Source organism: Fundulus heteroclitus, chromosome 5 (assembly GCF_011125445.2).
Source record: "Fundulus heteroclitus isolate FHET01 chromosome 5, MU-UCD_Fhet_4.1, whole genome shotgun sequence".
NCBI classification, from domain to species: Eukaryota; Metazoa; Chordata; class Actinopteri; order Cyprinodontiformes; family Fundulidae; genus Fundulus; species Fundulus heteroclitus.
Genome location: NC_046365.1, coordinates 16,954,070 through 16,970,141, shown reverse-complemented (window position 1 = coordinate 16,970,141; position 16,072 = coordinate 16,954,070). Strand labels below are relative to the sequence as shown.

Sequence of the window (16,072 nt, the reverse complement as noted above, 5' to 3'; positions counted from 1 at the left end):
ATTTTTTATTGTAATATTTTACACGTTCTACATAGTTTGCTAGCCATTGTTAAAGTTTTGTGTTTTTCTGAAAGGAGCTTTGCACAAGTTAGTGTGATGGTACAGTTTTGGTCTGCCTGTCTCCTCATAAACTTTCCAGCACTTTCCACCTCTCATGCAGACCAGCTCTCACTCCACCTCCTCACTATTTCCACCTGCCGTTCCTAATTAAGCCTGGATTCAGTGCACCTGCCAACAGCTCTACTTAAACCTCCCTCAGTCTGCTCTTCTCCGCTGGATCGTCATCATTCTTCATCCAAACCTCGTCCTGCCTTGTGTTTCTCACGCCTGCTAGTCAGAGCTTCCCACGCCTGCTAGTCAGAGCTTCCCACCCCTGCTAGTCAGAGCTTCCCACGCCTGCTAGTCAGAGCTTCCCACCCCTGCTAGTCAGAGCTTCCCATGTCTGCTAGCCAGAGTTCTGGCTAGCAGGCATGAGAAACACGAGGCAGGACGAGGTTTGTATGAAGAATGATGACGATCCAGCGGAGAAGAGCAGACTGAGGGAGGTTCAAGTAGAGCTGTTGGCAGGTGCACTGAATCCAGGCTTAATTAGGAACGGCAGGTGGAACTAGTGAGGATAACTTGCGCAAAGCTCCTTTCAGAAAAACACAAAACCTTAACAATGGCTAGCAAACAATGTAGAACATTTAAAATATTACAATAAAAAATAAACACTTAATTGTTTGTGCACTTCATGTAGCAGCACCAGGTCTATGTAGTGCAAATTACCTTCCTAATAACATTTGTAAACAGCAATATAACAAATTTTAAAGAAATGTGAGCAATCTGAATCTTGATGTTTTTTTACGCCAGGTCATCAATGCAAATTACCTTCCGGAGAACATCTTCTGTTTGATTTATATATTAAACTTATTTTTTCTACTTAAAAAATGTTCATGTTTTATTATCCAATTCGTTCTGCTCTAACTGGCCTGAAGGAAACTGTCAAAGATGGACACACAGAGGAAGACGCTCACATACACACAGAGAAAGAGCGCTCGTAGCCAATCTACACCACTCTGTCACATCTTTCCTGCTCTGACACGTCTTACTTCAAATAGCGTTGCGACTCTTAAACTAAACTTAATGACAGCGATAAAAGAACTTCTTGTTGTGGGGAGGAGGAGGAAGAAAAAGGCCACCGCTGAACATTATTTTTTACAAAGTTAAATGCTATAAGTGTTGTGATTGTTTTCATGCGTGTACACGACAAGTCTTCAAGGCAACGAGTACTAACACAGCGGTGGCCAGCTGGAAACAAACATGTTTTTTTAGACAGTGGGATGGAGTTTTATACCAACTTTAAACAGCTCAACCACTATTTAAAAGCCAACATTGACACACGAATGTCCGTGAGTGGAAATGGAAGTAAAAACCCTGCTCCATTCTCAGTGAAACAGCTGTTCCCTCCCGCTCACAGTGACCGAGGCAGACATTCAAAGGGCAAATACTAAATCAGACGGTTAAAAATACAATATTTGTGTTTTGTCTTGTATCGGGATGGGACGATACACTGCATGCATTGGCCATTGGCGCATTCAGCTACCATGCTTTGACGTCCCGTGACGCGCATACGTTTTACGCTGCCTCCCTGGCAGAGAGCGCCTGGTAATGTTGACAATTTAGCGGTATTTGCCCTTTGAATGTCTGCCTCTGTCACTGTGAGCGGGTGGGAACAGCTGTTTTACTGAGAACGGAGCAGGGTTTTTACTTTAACTCAATGAAACTCGCAGGTCAATGCTGGTTTGTAAATGGTGGTTGAGCTGCTAAAGTCAGTATAAAACTCCATCCAACTGTCTAAAAAACAACATGTCCGATCTCCAGCTGGCTACCTGCCACCGCTGTGTTAGTGCTCGTTGCCATGAAGTCGTGTATGAGCATGAAAATAATCACAACACTTGAAGCATTTAACTTTGCAGAAAATAATGTTTAGCAGTGGTCAGTCTATTTCCTCTTCCTCCCCACAACAAGAAAATCTTTTGTCGCTGTTATTAAGTTTAGTTTAAGAGTCACAACGCTAGTTGAAGTAAGACGGTGTCTTTGACAGTTTCCTTCAGGTCTGTTGAAGCAGAATGGATTGGATAATAAAATGTAGTCATTTTTTTAAGTAGAGCAAATACGTTTAATATATAAATCAAACAGAACATTTCTCGGGAACGTAATTTGCACTAGATAGGCCTTGTGCTGCTACATGAAGTACACAAACAATTAAGTATTTATTTTTTGTTGTTATATTTTTAATGTTCTATATTGTTTGCTAGCCATTGTTAATGTTTTGTGTTTTTTTTAAAAGGAGCTTTGCAAAAGTTAGAAGCTTTTTATTTCACCCTTTTTCATACATGTCTGACATGTAATTGAGTTTTCCTCCATTTACTGCAGTTGCCTCTACAGCAGAGGTGTCCAAACTTTTCGCTACATGGGCCAAAATTGTCAAGTCAAAGGAACTAAAAATGAATACAATTGTGTTTTAAAACCAAAACAATAACGTTAATGTTTTACCTGCTCTACAAAATATGACTATTTTAAATGTCAGATTTTTTGTAGGAAATTAATGTGTAAATTATTGCAGATCCAAAATGTAAAAAAGGGTTTTGCTCAATTGTTGTTTATAGATTATTTTGAATAAATGAATTTGACTCTTTAACAATAAAAAATTTAACTCTTTTTGGTCTAGCAATATAAGAACAGTATTTGGGTCAGTTCTTTCCAATTTTAATTTCTAGCCAATTTTAATAATCAAATTTATGGCAGATTTTAATTCACCAAAGTCTGCATTTGAGTAATTAAATATCATTGGGTAAATGTTACTATGAAATTAAAGAGAATTTCAAAAGTGTGTTTATTATAAGATGGATACTTTGTGTTGTACTCAACATTTTCAGTTGTATTATTTTAATTTTTACGTATCGGTTATCGATTTGCCTGATGTCAAAATAATCGGTATCGGCCTTAAAAACCTGCATCGGTCGACCTCTTACTTAAACCGAATCAAGAATCTGTGGATCTGATAAGGTGTGAAAACTGCTATTCACAAACGCTCTCAATCTAATCTGACTGTGCTTGAACTATTTTGCAAAGAAGAATGGCCATAAATTTCAGTCACAACATGTGGAAAACTGGTACAGACTTGAAGTAATTACAGCAAAACGCGGTTCCAAGAAATATTTACTGGGTGCTGAATACTTTTGCACATTGCTCTTTTCAGTTTTTTATTTGTTTAAAAAAAGAGACCATGTATTAGTTTCTTGCTACTTCACAGTTGTATAGCAGTTTATCTTTCACATAAGATTCCAATAAAATGTATTTGTATTTTTGGTTGTAATGTGACAATATGTGGAAAAGTTAAAGACATGTGAATAATTTTGCAAGCCACTGTAGTAATTTGTGGCATTGCTTGCTGCAGTCAATATTGCAGCCCTGATGGCAGGTGTGTTAGCTCTTCAAGGGCTGGAAAGAGAACGCAAATACATTCAGATTTACTGGATTTAAGAACATTTTAAGTATGCAAAACCATCTCCTGGGTAGCACTGATTACTAATGCAAGCATGTCAGAGAACTGCAGCTAATAAACTGTAGCTGTGAAACCCAAATCAATCTCTTACCCTGTTTTTCATAGAACAGCAGGAAAGCAGTTGTTTCTCTTCGGCGACAGACATCTTCTGCTGTTGTCTGGCTAACACGCTCATCATTATATGTTAGCCAAAGGTTGGCTGAATCCCCCATATCCGGCCTTCCGTAGATACTGTCGCAGATGTAATGACCTGAGAGCAAAGGGAAAACATTTTTAGCCTGGAAAGCAAAACCTGCAAATGTCGACGTCGATAACTGTGACAGAAAAACAGAACCTCAGACAAACACTTACCACTGTCAGCACTGGAGCCCATGTGGCTGACGACGCTCACCAGAGAATAACGAGCTGTCGTCTACAAAACATCATAGTGTTTAGATACGGTTGAAGGACACGAGCAGCTGATTGATTTGTTATTGCTGAGACCCATTCTTCGTTTTATACCTAACAATTGTAATTTTCTTACATTTCTGTTGGCCATATACTCTTCCTTCAGCACAAGTTCTTTTGACAAAGTGATGGGATTCTTCATCTTGTTGACAGTGTAGGACCTGGTGACTATAAAGCGCTTTAGGTGCAGGATCAGCACACTGAGAGGAAGGAGAAATAGATCAGAGAGGATCAGATAAAGGAAACTTCTCAGCCTGAACAACTGGATGGCAGTGATTTACAGTGTGGTTGTGTAACCTACTTCGGCAGGGTGGAGAAAGAGCTCTGCAGGGACGACTGCTGCGCTCCACAGTGGCATGTGAATTCTATCTGGTTCTCCTGAATGAGACAATTATTACTTTTACTTTAAATCTCTCAAAATTGAGTTCGCTTTTCAAATATGTTTGCACTTACCTTGAGATACTCCTGCAGACACTGGCCCACCGTTCCCCCTGGTACCAGGTCCAGACTGAGGTTAACAAAGTCCTCCAATCTATAGGACTGCTCACCACATCTGAAATGGACAGTAGAGTTGAAAAATAACCACAGTGCTCCTGGAGACGCAACAAGTCAGCAGTGTAAATAGAATACATTCATACCCCCTGCAGGTTCTGACGTTTAACATCTGAAGTGTAATGTGTTCCTGGACTGGGCACGTGTAGGTCAGGCCAGAGTTTACAGCTGTCAGCTCAACCTCAGATGACACAGACCTCATTATGTCCAGAACACAAACGAGGAACTCATGGGCATCCTGCTCAGAAACCCAAAGAAATGGTTCAGAAGATAGGAGTTAAACAAAATCTGTCAAAGATTGACACTGTGCCGTCTAGTATAAATAAGTATGGCACTAACCTTCTGCTCGTCATCGTCAAAATCTGAATTATATTCAGCGACAGTCCATTTAAAAGTGGATAGAACCAACATTTTGTCCTCTCTGATGTTGGTGAAGCGACTGGCTTCAATATCTAGAAACCATCTGGTGAGAACAGAAGTGAAGAACATAATCTTTTTTTAGTTTAAAATAAATGAAAGCCCCCTTTTTCATAGTAGTTGATTACCAAGGTTTCCATCTAACTTAGATCTTGACAAGGCAGTTATGAAGTGGTGCATAATTATGAAGTGGAAAGGAAATTATAGGTATGACATGAATTTGTATTGATGCTCATGACTCCTGACACTCTGTGTCATCCTCAACTGTAGTTTGGGGATGACATGTGCGCCAGATATTTATTTGGCTGCCATCTTTAAAATTAGTTAAATGTATCTTCTTGGTGCACACAAGAAAGTTTTAAGAAAATATAATTATCTTCAATGTCCCTTTCTTGGCATGTCTTGAGTCAAACCTCCAACAAGTCCTTCTAAGGCTTTCTGTTTACAATAGCTTTTTGCAAAAGCTATTGGAATCTGTGGATTAATTTGTGGAGTTTATGTATTTGTCCTTTTTGACAGACCTTCCCACCTTATCTGTGGATCACTACTCCTTAGTCACAACTGCCTACTTGGCTGCCTACTAATGCTTTACTTCACCACTGATTTTATTTCTGTTTTTGGATCATAGATTGAACTTTTCCATTAGACATTCAAAACTTGAAATTTCTAACTTTCCCACTAGTTTCTCCTTGACCTAACAACTGTGCACCTTGGTCTTCATTAAGTTGGTTCACTAAAGCCACAGTTCCAATGACCCTACTCAGTTTAGCTCGCCAAACTCGGCTCCTCTCTACTTTATTTATCTTTGCGCGCTTTTTGTTTCCACCTGCCTAGAAATGACCGGTAGAAGAAAACGCCTCTTGTAGGTGGCTTTAGCCCCCTTCTCCCTGCTCCACACACCGTTTGAAACATTGAAAATTGAAAGAAATCAGCGAAAAAAAGGCAAACAACTAAAAATACCTAATTATAAATAAAGCATAAATAAAAGGAAAAAAATCCTAATTATGTTTCAATAACTGTATTAGCACAATTGTCTTGTAGGTTTTTAAGGATTAATCCACCAGGATAAATATCTGGATCACACATCTAATAATAAAATAAGGCAGAGGCTCTCTGCTATCTGCTTTGAACCTGTTTGGTTAAGAGAGAGAGACAGAAGTGGAGAGGCGGAGCCGTTTAGCCCGCAGGCTTAAGGCTTCAGGCCCCTCAGCAAAGTGAGCTTTCAGGGGTTTCCCCAGTCCAGGCTCCCTATAGCAGCCATCGCTGCCAAGGTGGTTTGACCCACTCTTTTCATAGTGGTCCTTAATATTAATGTTGTTGCTCTTCGGTTTTATGGACTTCCTCACAGAAAAACCTTCTCATTTCTCCTCGGCCAATCACTGAGTCTTCACTTAAAACTCCTCTCGACTCAGCTCGGTTTGACCCTGCTGTTTAACAGGCCTGGATAAACTTGGGCTGGCCCTGAGAAAAACTGCTCTTGAAACACTCACAAGGAGGCAAAACCATGTGGAACTAGTCCTGTTTTTTTTTGTCTCTCCCAGCTCTCAGTGAAGGCGGACACTTTTCTGCTCCTCTCTTCCCCAAATCCTTCCTGCTTGTAACTCTTTCAGAGCCTTTTTCTGCAAATCATCTGAATTTCAAACCATGGATCTGGTCAGCTGGCCGCTCAACGCAATTGATCAAGTCTTTACCCCCTGGGACAGGAACCCTAGGTTGGATGTGGGCGGATGCGCCGCTCACTTGGGAGAACCTGACTGGCATCCCCCCCCCCCCTCCACCCACACATAAACACCTCCAACCTCACACGTGTTTGCTGTATGATGTTGTCTGTATGTTGTTTTTTTGTGACGAGGGTTTTTCTTGCATTCTTATACTGTCACCGCAAAGAGAACGTGGGAGAAATGTACTTTTATTTTTCACCTCAACCTTCCTAATGTTTTCCTTTCTCTACTCTGCAAAAAGGCAACGCCTCCAAGGCAACAAGGCCTCAGTCACCTGTCTACCCATGTTTGTCTTTCTCTTGATGGGCTGGACTGAAACGTAATATCCCCCACGGAGGGCAAATAAAGCAAATCAATAATTTTTTCTAACAAACCCCTAAGGCCTTTATGGAAGAGCTGCATTTATGATGAGACTAAGGCTCTGCTTACGCAACGTTTTTTTGGTGAACACGGTATAGTCTGAGTGTGTTTGTAATGTTCATTTACACAACAATGGGGAAAGTTTTCTTTGACAACAGCACAATTTGAACGTAACAGCTTGAAAATGTCCCGCGTTTCTTCCAGGGAATCCCTGGCTCATGTATTGTATGACAGAAATCTATTTAAAGTAATGCATAAAGGCACAACATGGCAGCTGTCTACAATTTTAACAACCACAGAAGAAAACAATAGCGGCTAGTGCAGTACTGCTTTGGCTACTGACTCTTCTGAATGAAAGCACGGCTAGCTACGACTATAATTCAAAGTCCCCTTCAACAAACATCCGTCCATAGGAAAATGTTATTGTCTGCCATCTTTGACATTATTACCTGGTCTTTTACAAAAAAACAATAAATTCACTCAAGGTGGTCATTCAAATGTAACAATATGACAATATGAGAACGTTCAAGGGATATGAATATTGTTGCAACGCAGAATCCAAATGTATATCAACACAGTTCTTGACATTCTATAGACCAGGGGTCTTCAACCTAGATACTGAGGACCCACTGTCCTGCATGTTTTAGGTGTTTCACTGCCTCCACACACCTGACGTAAATGGGTGATTAACAGGCCTCTGCAGCCCGTAATGGTTGCTGAGGAGGTTGTGCAATAACATGATCCAGGTATGGTGAAACACACCTATACATGCAGAACAGTGCTTCCTGAGGACCAGGGTTAAAGACCCCTGCTATGCACTGGTGGTCTTTTAGAGCACATGTGGCAAGCTCCAGTCCTTGAGGTCCAGTATCCATGATGTGTCCCTGGTCCAACATAACTGAATCGAACAGCTGAATTACCTCCTCAGTATGCAGTCGTATTCTCCAGAGTCCTGCTAATGGCCTGATTATGTGACTCAGGCCTGTTGAAGCAGAGACGTGTATAAAAGTTGCAGGACACTGGCCCTCAAGGACTGGAGTTTGACACACTTGTTTTTGCATCTGTGGAGTGCTGTACCTGAAGAGCTGAGATCCGGGGAGAAAGCGCCACACAGGCAGCTGCTTGTGGATCTCTTGAACGAAGCAGTTTAGATTTAGGAGGCTTTGGAGGATGGAGTTCATGTAGCAAGTCATGCCCAGGTTGGGTAACCTTAAAACACACACGACAAATAACCAGAGTCAGAACATGGGCTTCAGTTTCCACGCATTTGAAATGTTTTAGAGCAGAGGGTTTTGTAAAATGTAGTCTGTAAAAAGCTTATTTATCAATTTTTGTGCTTTTGTTTACCCAAAGCAGACCAGCTCCTGTTTGGGGATGGTTTTCTTGGTACTTGAAGAAGGCTTTGCTGAGTGGTTGAGTCCTGGACGGTTGAATTCAGCCTGTGGATGACAGACATAATCTGAAGTGAAGGCTCTATATGTGGCCCTTCTTTGTTTTCATGTGGAAAGACTCTCTTTTGTGATAAAAAGATACAGTATTAAAGTTCAGTACAGCAAAAACTGAACATGCCGTGGTTGTTTCTGTTATTTATATGATACTGAGTTGATGCAATCAACAACATTCAGCTTGGTTCAACATACCTTATGAAACAGTTGAGACAGGATTAACCCACACATGTTTTTTATGCTTTTAAAAGTCTCATTTTTTCCTGACTCAGGAGAAGATTGTGTGCAGGAAACATCTTGGTGTCCAGGTTCCGTATTTGCCACTTCCATGGTTCTCTTTAAACTTCAGATTTAAAAAACAAGCAAACAAAATTAATATCAGTGGAATTACAAATCATCATGAATTTCTTTCTTTTTCAGTGCAATGAAACCCAAATAGCTGATTTGATGGCACAGACCAGCTAAAAGCTTTTACCTCTCTTCTGTGGCAGAAGAGGTCAGAAATACTTCTCCGCTGTCTTCTTTCACGGTGTGTAAGTCTTTCTCAGCGGCAACTGAGGGAAGAGTGCCACCATCAGGAGCAGTCTCCACCTGGACTCCAAGTTGTCCTGAAATGTCGTTCAGGACGCAGACACTGGTGATAAAAAGAAAGAGATGTTTAACTGTGTAGTTCAGCCATCCTAAGGCTGAATCCTATTACCTAGGCTATCCAGTTTAGTTTTAGTATATACTTTAAACTTTCAGTGCTATTTTTAAAGCTCTTATGGGAGCAATAAACACATTTTCACCACTAGTTGGGGCTTGAGCACTGCCTGTCGACCAAAACAAGATGTGCATCAACTCAAACCTCTCTCTCTACCTCTGCTCCAGCTGCAACCCGGCCCCCATTTCCCCTCCCTTTTCTCCCCCATCGGATTGTATGTGCATCTTTGCAATGGATAGATACACAGCAAAACAGCATCACCTTTCGGAGGAACCTTTGTAGTGTTGAAGTAAGTAACTCATAACGTTATAATGCTGTTAACAAGAGAACATTTTGCTCCCCGCCATTGTGTGCCTAAACCAAACACTGCTCTGGTTGTGGCATTTTAAGACAGGGAGGGGCTAAGCCTTGAGTGGCAGCTGTCCACATGCACGTACGTGCACAAGCAGCCAGCCCGACTATGTAAACAAGAGACTGGAGAACAATACAGAGATGGTGTGCGATATCATACCATAGTCCATCTAAAAAGATACCTTTAGTTCTTCGCAAAACTATTTTTAGTTATTTTTATCTGTTAGCTATATAGCTGAAAACTTAATGAGCTTGTTGAGTGTTTATATTGTAACAGAAGCGCTTAAAGAGCATTTTGCATCCTCATTAAACAGAGCAAAAGTAATCCCACACCAGACTCCTTCAGAGTGCTTCACGTTGCATCTGCCTTTACTTTTTTTTCTTTTAGTACTGCAATCAGGCTCCACATTAGAATGACCATCAGCACCGTCTACTGAATGGCGGCCATATTACAACACTGAAAGAAGGTCTAAGTGGATGTTATCAGTTAATTGGATGGAAAAACCTTAACCTAATTAACCATTAATTGACGATTAATCGTAAATAGATTATTTATTTGCATCCCTAATTGGAATTTATTGTTAACTACAGATAAACAGCATTATTTAATGTTCCTGGATTAACATTTATTTCTGTTAATAAATTCTTATACTTGAAGTGAAGTTATCACTTTCCATTTGTGTGAGTTTGCTGTTGAAGAATGAAAGTGCTCAAATCACTCTTTCAACTATTGTCCTATCATCAAAGCCAAATGGGTTGGTATTCTCTGGACAATATCGGATACGTTGAGAGTTATTTGATAAAACTCAATAACTTAAAAACGTCTCTAATTACACAACATTCCTAATACGTAAACATGCAGAACATAATATACCAAGTACCTTGTTATTAATTTTGCAGCACAATATTTTGTGATAGTTAAGGGAGGACAAATATATATTGAGAGTTCTAACAGAAAAATTGTCAATAGAAATATAGAGAAAAAATACTAAGTGTGTGAGTGCAGATGTATGATTCTATACAATCATCTTGAATCCAGACTAGATAGTTTTCATACCGTTCTTTCTCCTCAATCTTTTCTGGCACGTCCTGACTTTCAGACGCAGGTTGGATGTTGTCTTGGACATCAGACTCTCCTTCTTCTGAGTCCTCTTGGTTGTTGATGCTGGTAATGAAGGAACACAAAAATCACCACACAAAAACGGATCAACATGACTTTTCATTTGAAACTTGGGAATACTATAAAATATAAATATTATTGAGCTCTAAATAATAACTCACATCTGTGCTGAGACAGTAGAGGGCAAGACAGGATCTTCCACTCTGCTGTTTTGGCCAGTTTGGGAGTCTCCTCTGGAAGATGCAGGAGAACCATCCAGTGCTCCATCTTCGACATCCCCAAAATCACCAGCGCATTGTATACTATGAAGAAGACACAAAAGTTTAAGACTGTCCACAAGACAGTTATTAGTTTAATTTGAGGACAAGTGGAGAAAAAACTGAACAAGTAACCAATGATTCCTGGGGCAAAACAATCTCACATCTGTATTTGTATACAATCATCTTGAATCCAGACTAGACAGTTTTCATACCGTTCTTTCTCCTCAATCTTTTCTGGCATGTCCTGACTTTCAGACGCAGGTTGGATGTTGTCTTGGACATCAGACTCTCCTTCTTCTGAGTCCTCTTGGTTGTTGATGCTGGTAATGAAGGAACACAAAAATCACCACACAAAAACGGATCAACATGACTTTTCATTTGAAACTTGGGAATACTATAAAATATAAATATTATTGAGCTCTAAATAATAACTCACATCTGTGCTGAGGCAGTAGAGGGCAAGACAGTATCTTCCACTCTGCTGTTTTGGCTAGTTTGGGAGTCTCCTCTGGAAGATGCAGGAGAACCATCCAGTGCTCCATCTTCGACATCCCCAAAATCACCAGCGCATTGTATACTATGAAGAAGACACAAAAGTTTAAGACTGTCCACAAGACAGTTATTAGTTTAATTTGAGGACAAGTGGAGAAAAAACTGAACAAGTAACCAATGATTCCTGGGGCAAAACAATCTCACATCTGTATTTGTATACAATCATCTTGAATCCAGACTAGACAGTTTTCATACCGTTCTTTCTCCTCAATCTTTTCTGGCATGTCCTGACTTTCAGACGCAGGTTGGATGTTGTCTTGGACATCAGACTCTCCTTCTTCTGAGTCCTCTTGGTTGTTGATGCTGGTAATGAAGGAACACAAAAATCACCACACAAAAACGGATCAACATGACTTTTCATTTGAAACTTGGGAATACTATAAAATATAAATATTATTGAGCTCTAAATAATAACTCACATCTGTGCTGAGACAGTAGAGGGCAAGACAGTATCTTCCACTCTGCTGTTTTGGCTAGTTTGGGAGTCTCCTCTGGAAGATGCAGGAGAACCATCCAGTGCTCCATCTTCGACATCCCCAAAATCACCAGCGCATTGTATACTATGAAGAAGACACAAAAGTTTAAGACTCTCCACAAGACAGTTATTAGTTTAATTTGAGGACAAGTGGAGAAAAAACTGAACAAGTAACCAATGATTCCATGTGGCAAAACAATCTCACATCTGTATTTGTATATTTATATTTTACTTTGTAATGACTGAAACTGGGTTGACCTCTAAAAAGTCTAATGTAAAGAAATTCATACGTGGTGGAGAATTGTTCGACTGACTCATCAGTCTCCTCTTTGTTGTCAGCTGGGAGATGCAGCTCATGGTGTTCAGAGACAGGACTGTAAGGAACAGGTGAAGCCCTGAACTGGACACTAGTCTCTCCTCCCTGAGACTTCTCACTTGTGCAACAACTGTAAAATAAAGAAAAAAAGGGAAATTAATTCTGTAGTGGCATACACCTCTATAACGGCAACTTAAAAATAGATGATAGAATATGAAACTGCTGTTGATGAAGTTTTATTTTACCTCCTTTCTGTCACAGAGGGTGACTGGATTGTGACCCCGTCCACATCTTGTGGGACATGGGTCTGCTTTTTCTTTAAAATACACACAGATGAAATCAGTCAGACCGTTCTGAGACTCAAAAATTACAACCCCTTTTCTTTGCTGCTTATTTATTAAGAGAATCAGCTCTGCTATACATACCTTGTTATAAAGACGCCAAAAATGCCAGTAGGAGGTTTTTCTAGACCTAGGAGCCTCGCTGGTTGTGATGGTACAGGGAGATGGTACATCTGTCTGCTGGCTGATATCAGCAAGATAAGCAGAAAATTTCAGATTTTGGGTGTGCAAGTCATTTGTGGCAGGAAAATAAAATAAATTAAAACCACGTGGAAATAAATTAGGATAGTTATAAAACTTTACCTCTTCTGCAGATTTGAGCTTTCACCATCTTCAAAACGTACATCCCTCTGAGGGCTTATCTGTTTAAAAGTTGTAAAAACAGATATTTAAGTATGATAATGTTACCTTTTCACAAATAAGTAGCAGCAAGTCAAACTTAATTCAAATCAAATTGAGTGGAAATCATCTTAGTGCATTTAGTCAAATCAGAAGATTACACAAAGAATCAGGTTCATACCTTTTGTTGTTTACAAATGCAGGAAAACATCTTTACACTTACTGAGCAAAATAACTCAAAAATCGTGTTTAATTTAAGCAAGTACTTTTCTATCGTGTTAATATATGGAAAGTGAGTTTGCAAATGTCTGCTAAGCGATATTTTAACTGCTGATATTTGAATGAAATCATTTTGGCATCATGCGGACGCATAATAACCTAGCAATGCTGTTCAAAAATAAATATCGTGATTTCAAGTGTATTTGTGTATATTTTAAAAAACACAATTGTTGGGTTCTCCCATAGCAACAATTAGAGATATAATACTATTCTATGCCCCATGCAAGACATAGAAATTAAAATTGACTATTTTTCAGGCTTCACTATGTTGTCATACTTTCATGTAGAAACACGGTTTAACTTTCTGTTTTTAGAGAAACCCATCATATTTTTTTAAAATTAAAGACGCTATTTTCATACCACCTATGGTTTCTCCAAATTTTGCATTGAAGTGCCACAAACTTTACATGTAAAACCAACAGCTGGCATTGAGACGGTAGTTTGTAAGACTGGGAGGAGGAAATTAAGGAGGTTTTCCCATATAAAATAATAAAATATAAAACTGCTGTTGATGAAGTTTTATTTTACCTCCTTTCTGTCACTGAGGGTGACAGGATTGTGACCCTGTCCACATTTTGTGGGAGATGGGTCTGCTTTTTCTTCTAAATACACACAGATGAGCTCAGACTGTGCTGACACTCACAAATTACAATCACTTTTCTTTGCTACTTATTAATAAAATAATCAGCTCTGCTATACATACCTTGTTATGAAGAGACAGACAATGCCAGTAGGAGGTTTTTCTAGTCCTAGGAGCCTCGCTGGTAGCAGGGGTTTTGGTGGAAGTGGGAGACCGTGCCTCTGTCTGTAGGCTGATATCAGAAAAATAAGCAGAAAATGTCAAAAATTTGAATGTCCAAGTCATTTGTTACAGGAAAATAAAATCTGATAAATTAAAACCACGTGGAAATAAATTAGGATTGTTATAAAACTTTACCTCTTCTGCAGACTTGAACTTTCGCCATCTCCATAACGTACATCCCTCTGAGGGCTTTTCTGTTTAAAAGTTGTAAAAACAGACATTTAAGTATGATAATGTTACCTTTTCACAAATAAGTAGCAACAAGTCAAACTTAATTGAAATCAAATTGAGTGGAAATCATCTTAGTGCATTTAGTCAAATCAGAAGATTACACAAAGAATCAGGTTCCTACCTTTTGTTGTTTACAGATGCAGGAAAACATCTTTACACTTACTGAGCAAAATAACTTGAAAAATCGTGCTAAATTTAAGCAAGTACTTTTTTATCGTGCTAATATTTGGAAAGTGGGTTTCCAAATGTCTGTTAAGCGATATTTTAACTGCCGATATTTGAATAAAATCATTTTGGCATCATGCGGACGCATAATAACCTAGCAATGCTGTTCAAAAATAAATATCGTGATTTCAAGTGTATTTGTGTATATTTTTAAAAACACAATTGTTGGGTTCTCCCATAGCAACAATTAGAGATATAATAGAATTCTATTTCCCATGCAAGACATAGAAATTAAAATTGACAATTTTTCAGGCTTCACTATGTTGTCATACTTTCATGTAGAAACACGGTTTAACTTTCTGTTTTTAGAGAAACCCATCATATTTTTTTAAATTGAAGACGCTATTTTCATACCACCTATGGTTTCTCCAAATTTTGCATTGAAGTGCCACAAACTTTACATGTAAAACCAACAGCTGGCATTGAGACGGTAGTTTGTAAGACTGGGAGAAGGAAATTAAGGAGGTTTTCCCATATAAAATAATAAAATATAAAACTGCTGTTGATGAAGTTTTATTTTACCTCCTTTCTGTCACAGAGGGTGACAGGATTGTGACCCTGTCCACATTTTGTGGGAGATGGGTCTGCTTTTTCTTCTAAATACACACAGATGAGCTCAGACTGTGCTGACACTCACAAATTACAATCACTTTTCTTTGCTGCTTTTTAATAAAATAATCAGCTCTGCTATACATACCTTGTTATGAAGAGACAGACGATGCCAGTAGGAGGTTTTTCTAGTCCTAGGAGCCTCGCTGGTAGCAGGGGTTTTGGTGGAAGTGGGGGACCGTGCCTCTGTCTGTAGGCTGATATCAGAAAAATAAGCAGAAAATGTCAAAAATTTGAATGTCCAAGTCATTTGTTACAGGAAAATAAAATCTGATAAATTAAAACCACGTGGAAACAAATTAGGATTGTTATAAAACTTTACCTCTTCTGCAGACTTGAACTTTCGCCATCTCCATAACGTACATCCCTCTGAGGGCTTTTCTGTTTAAAAGTTGTAAAAACAGATATTTAAGTATGATAATGTTACCTTTTCACAAATAAGTAGCAACAAGTCAAACTTAATTGAAATCAAATTGAGTGAAAATCATCTTAGTGCATTTAGTCAAATCAGAAGATTACACAAAGAATCAGGTTCCTACCTTTTGTTGTTTACAGATGCAGGAAAACATCTTTACACTTACTGAGCAAAATAACTTGAAAAATCGTGCTAAATTTAAGCAAGTACTTCTCTAACGTGTTAATATATGGAAAGTGGGTTTCCAAATGTCTCTTAAGCGATATTTTAACTGCCGATATTTGAATAAAATCATTTTGGCATCATGCGGACGCATAATAACCTAGCAATGCTGTTCAAAAATAAATATCGTGATTTCAAGTGTATTTGTGTATATTTTTAAAAACACAATTGTTGGGTTCTCCCATAGCAACAATTAGAGATATAATACTATTCTATTCCCATGCAAGACATAGAAATTAAAATTCACTATTTTTCAGGCTTCACTATGTTGTCATACTTTCATATAGAAACACGGTTTAACTTTCTGTTTTTAGAGAAACCCATCATATTTTTTTAAATT

At 38.9% G+C, this 16,072-nt stretch overlaps 1 protein-coding gene across 1 annotated transcript; it reads right to left on the bottom strand.

Moving 5' to 3' along the window:
- Window positions 1-2,679: 2,679 nt before the first annotated feature.
- Window positions 2,680-9,333, bottom strand: LOC118563150 (ubiquitin carboxyl-terminal hydrolase 37-like). The gene is made up of 12 exons (XM_036137032.1): window positions 8,968-9,333; window positions 8,688-8,835; window positions 8,395-8,486; window positions 8,125-8,256; window positions 4,889-5,012; window positions 4,636-4,787; window positions 4,451-4,550; window positions 4,299-4,375; window positions 4,074-4,197; window positions 3,902-3,962; window positions 3,642-3,800; window positions 2,680-3,486 (listed from the first exon to the last, which is right to left on the bottom strand). Exons 2-12 carry the CDS (start codon window positions 8,820-8,822, stop codon window positions 3,443-3,445), a joined length of 1,200 nt encoding a protein of 399 aa, XP_035992925.1. The 5' UTR covers window positions 8,823-8,835; window positions 8,968-9,333; the 3' UTR covers window positions 2,680-3,442.
- Window positions 9,334-16,072: the final 6,739 nt, after the last annotated feature.

Bases quoted from the DNA above. Each gene is read 5' to 3' on its own strand.
- LOC118563150 (XM_036137032.1), bottom strand. From the start codon at position 8,822: ATGGAAGTGGCAAATACGGAACCTGGACACCAAGATGTTTCCTGCACA. The intron at 8,487-8,687 runs GTATGTTGAACC...TGTCATCCACAG, and splicing joins TGTCTCAACTGTTTCATAAG to GCTGAATTCAACCGTCCAGG. The intron at 4,376-4,450 runs GTAAGTGCAAAC...TGTCTCATTCAG, and splicing joins GTCTGCAGGAGTATCTCAAG to GAGAACCAGATAGAATTCAC.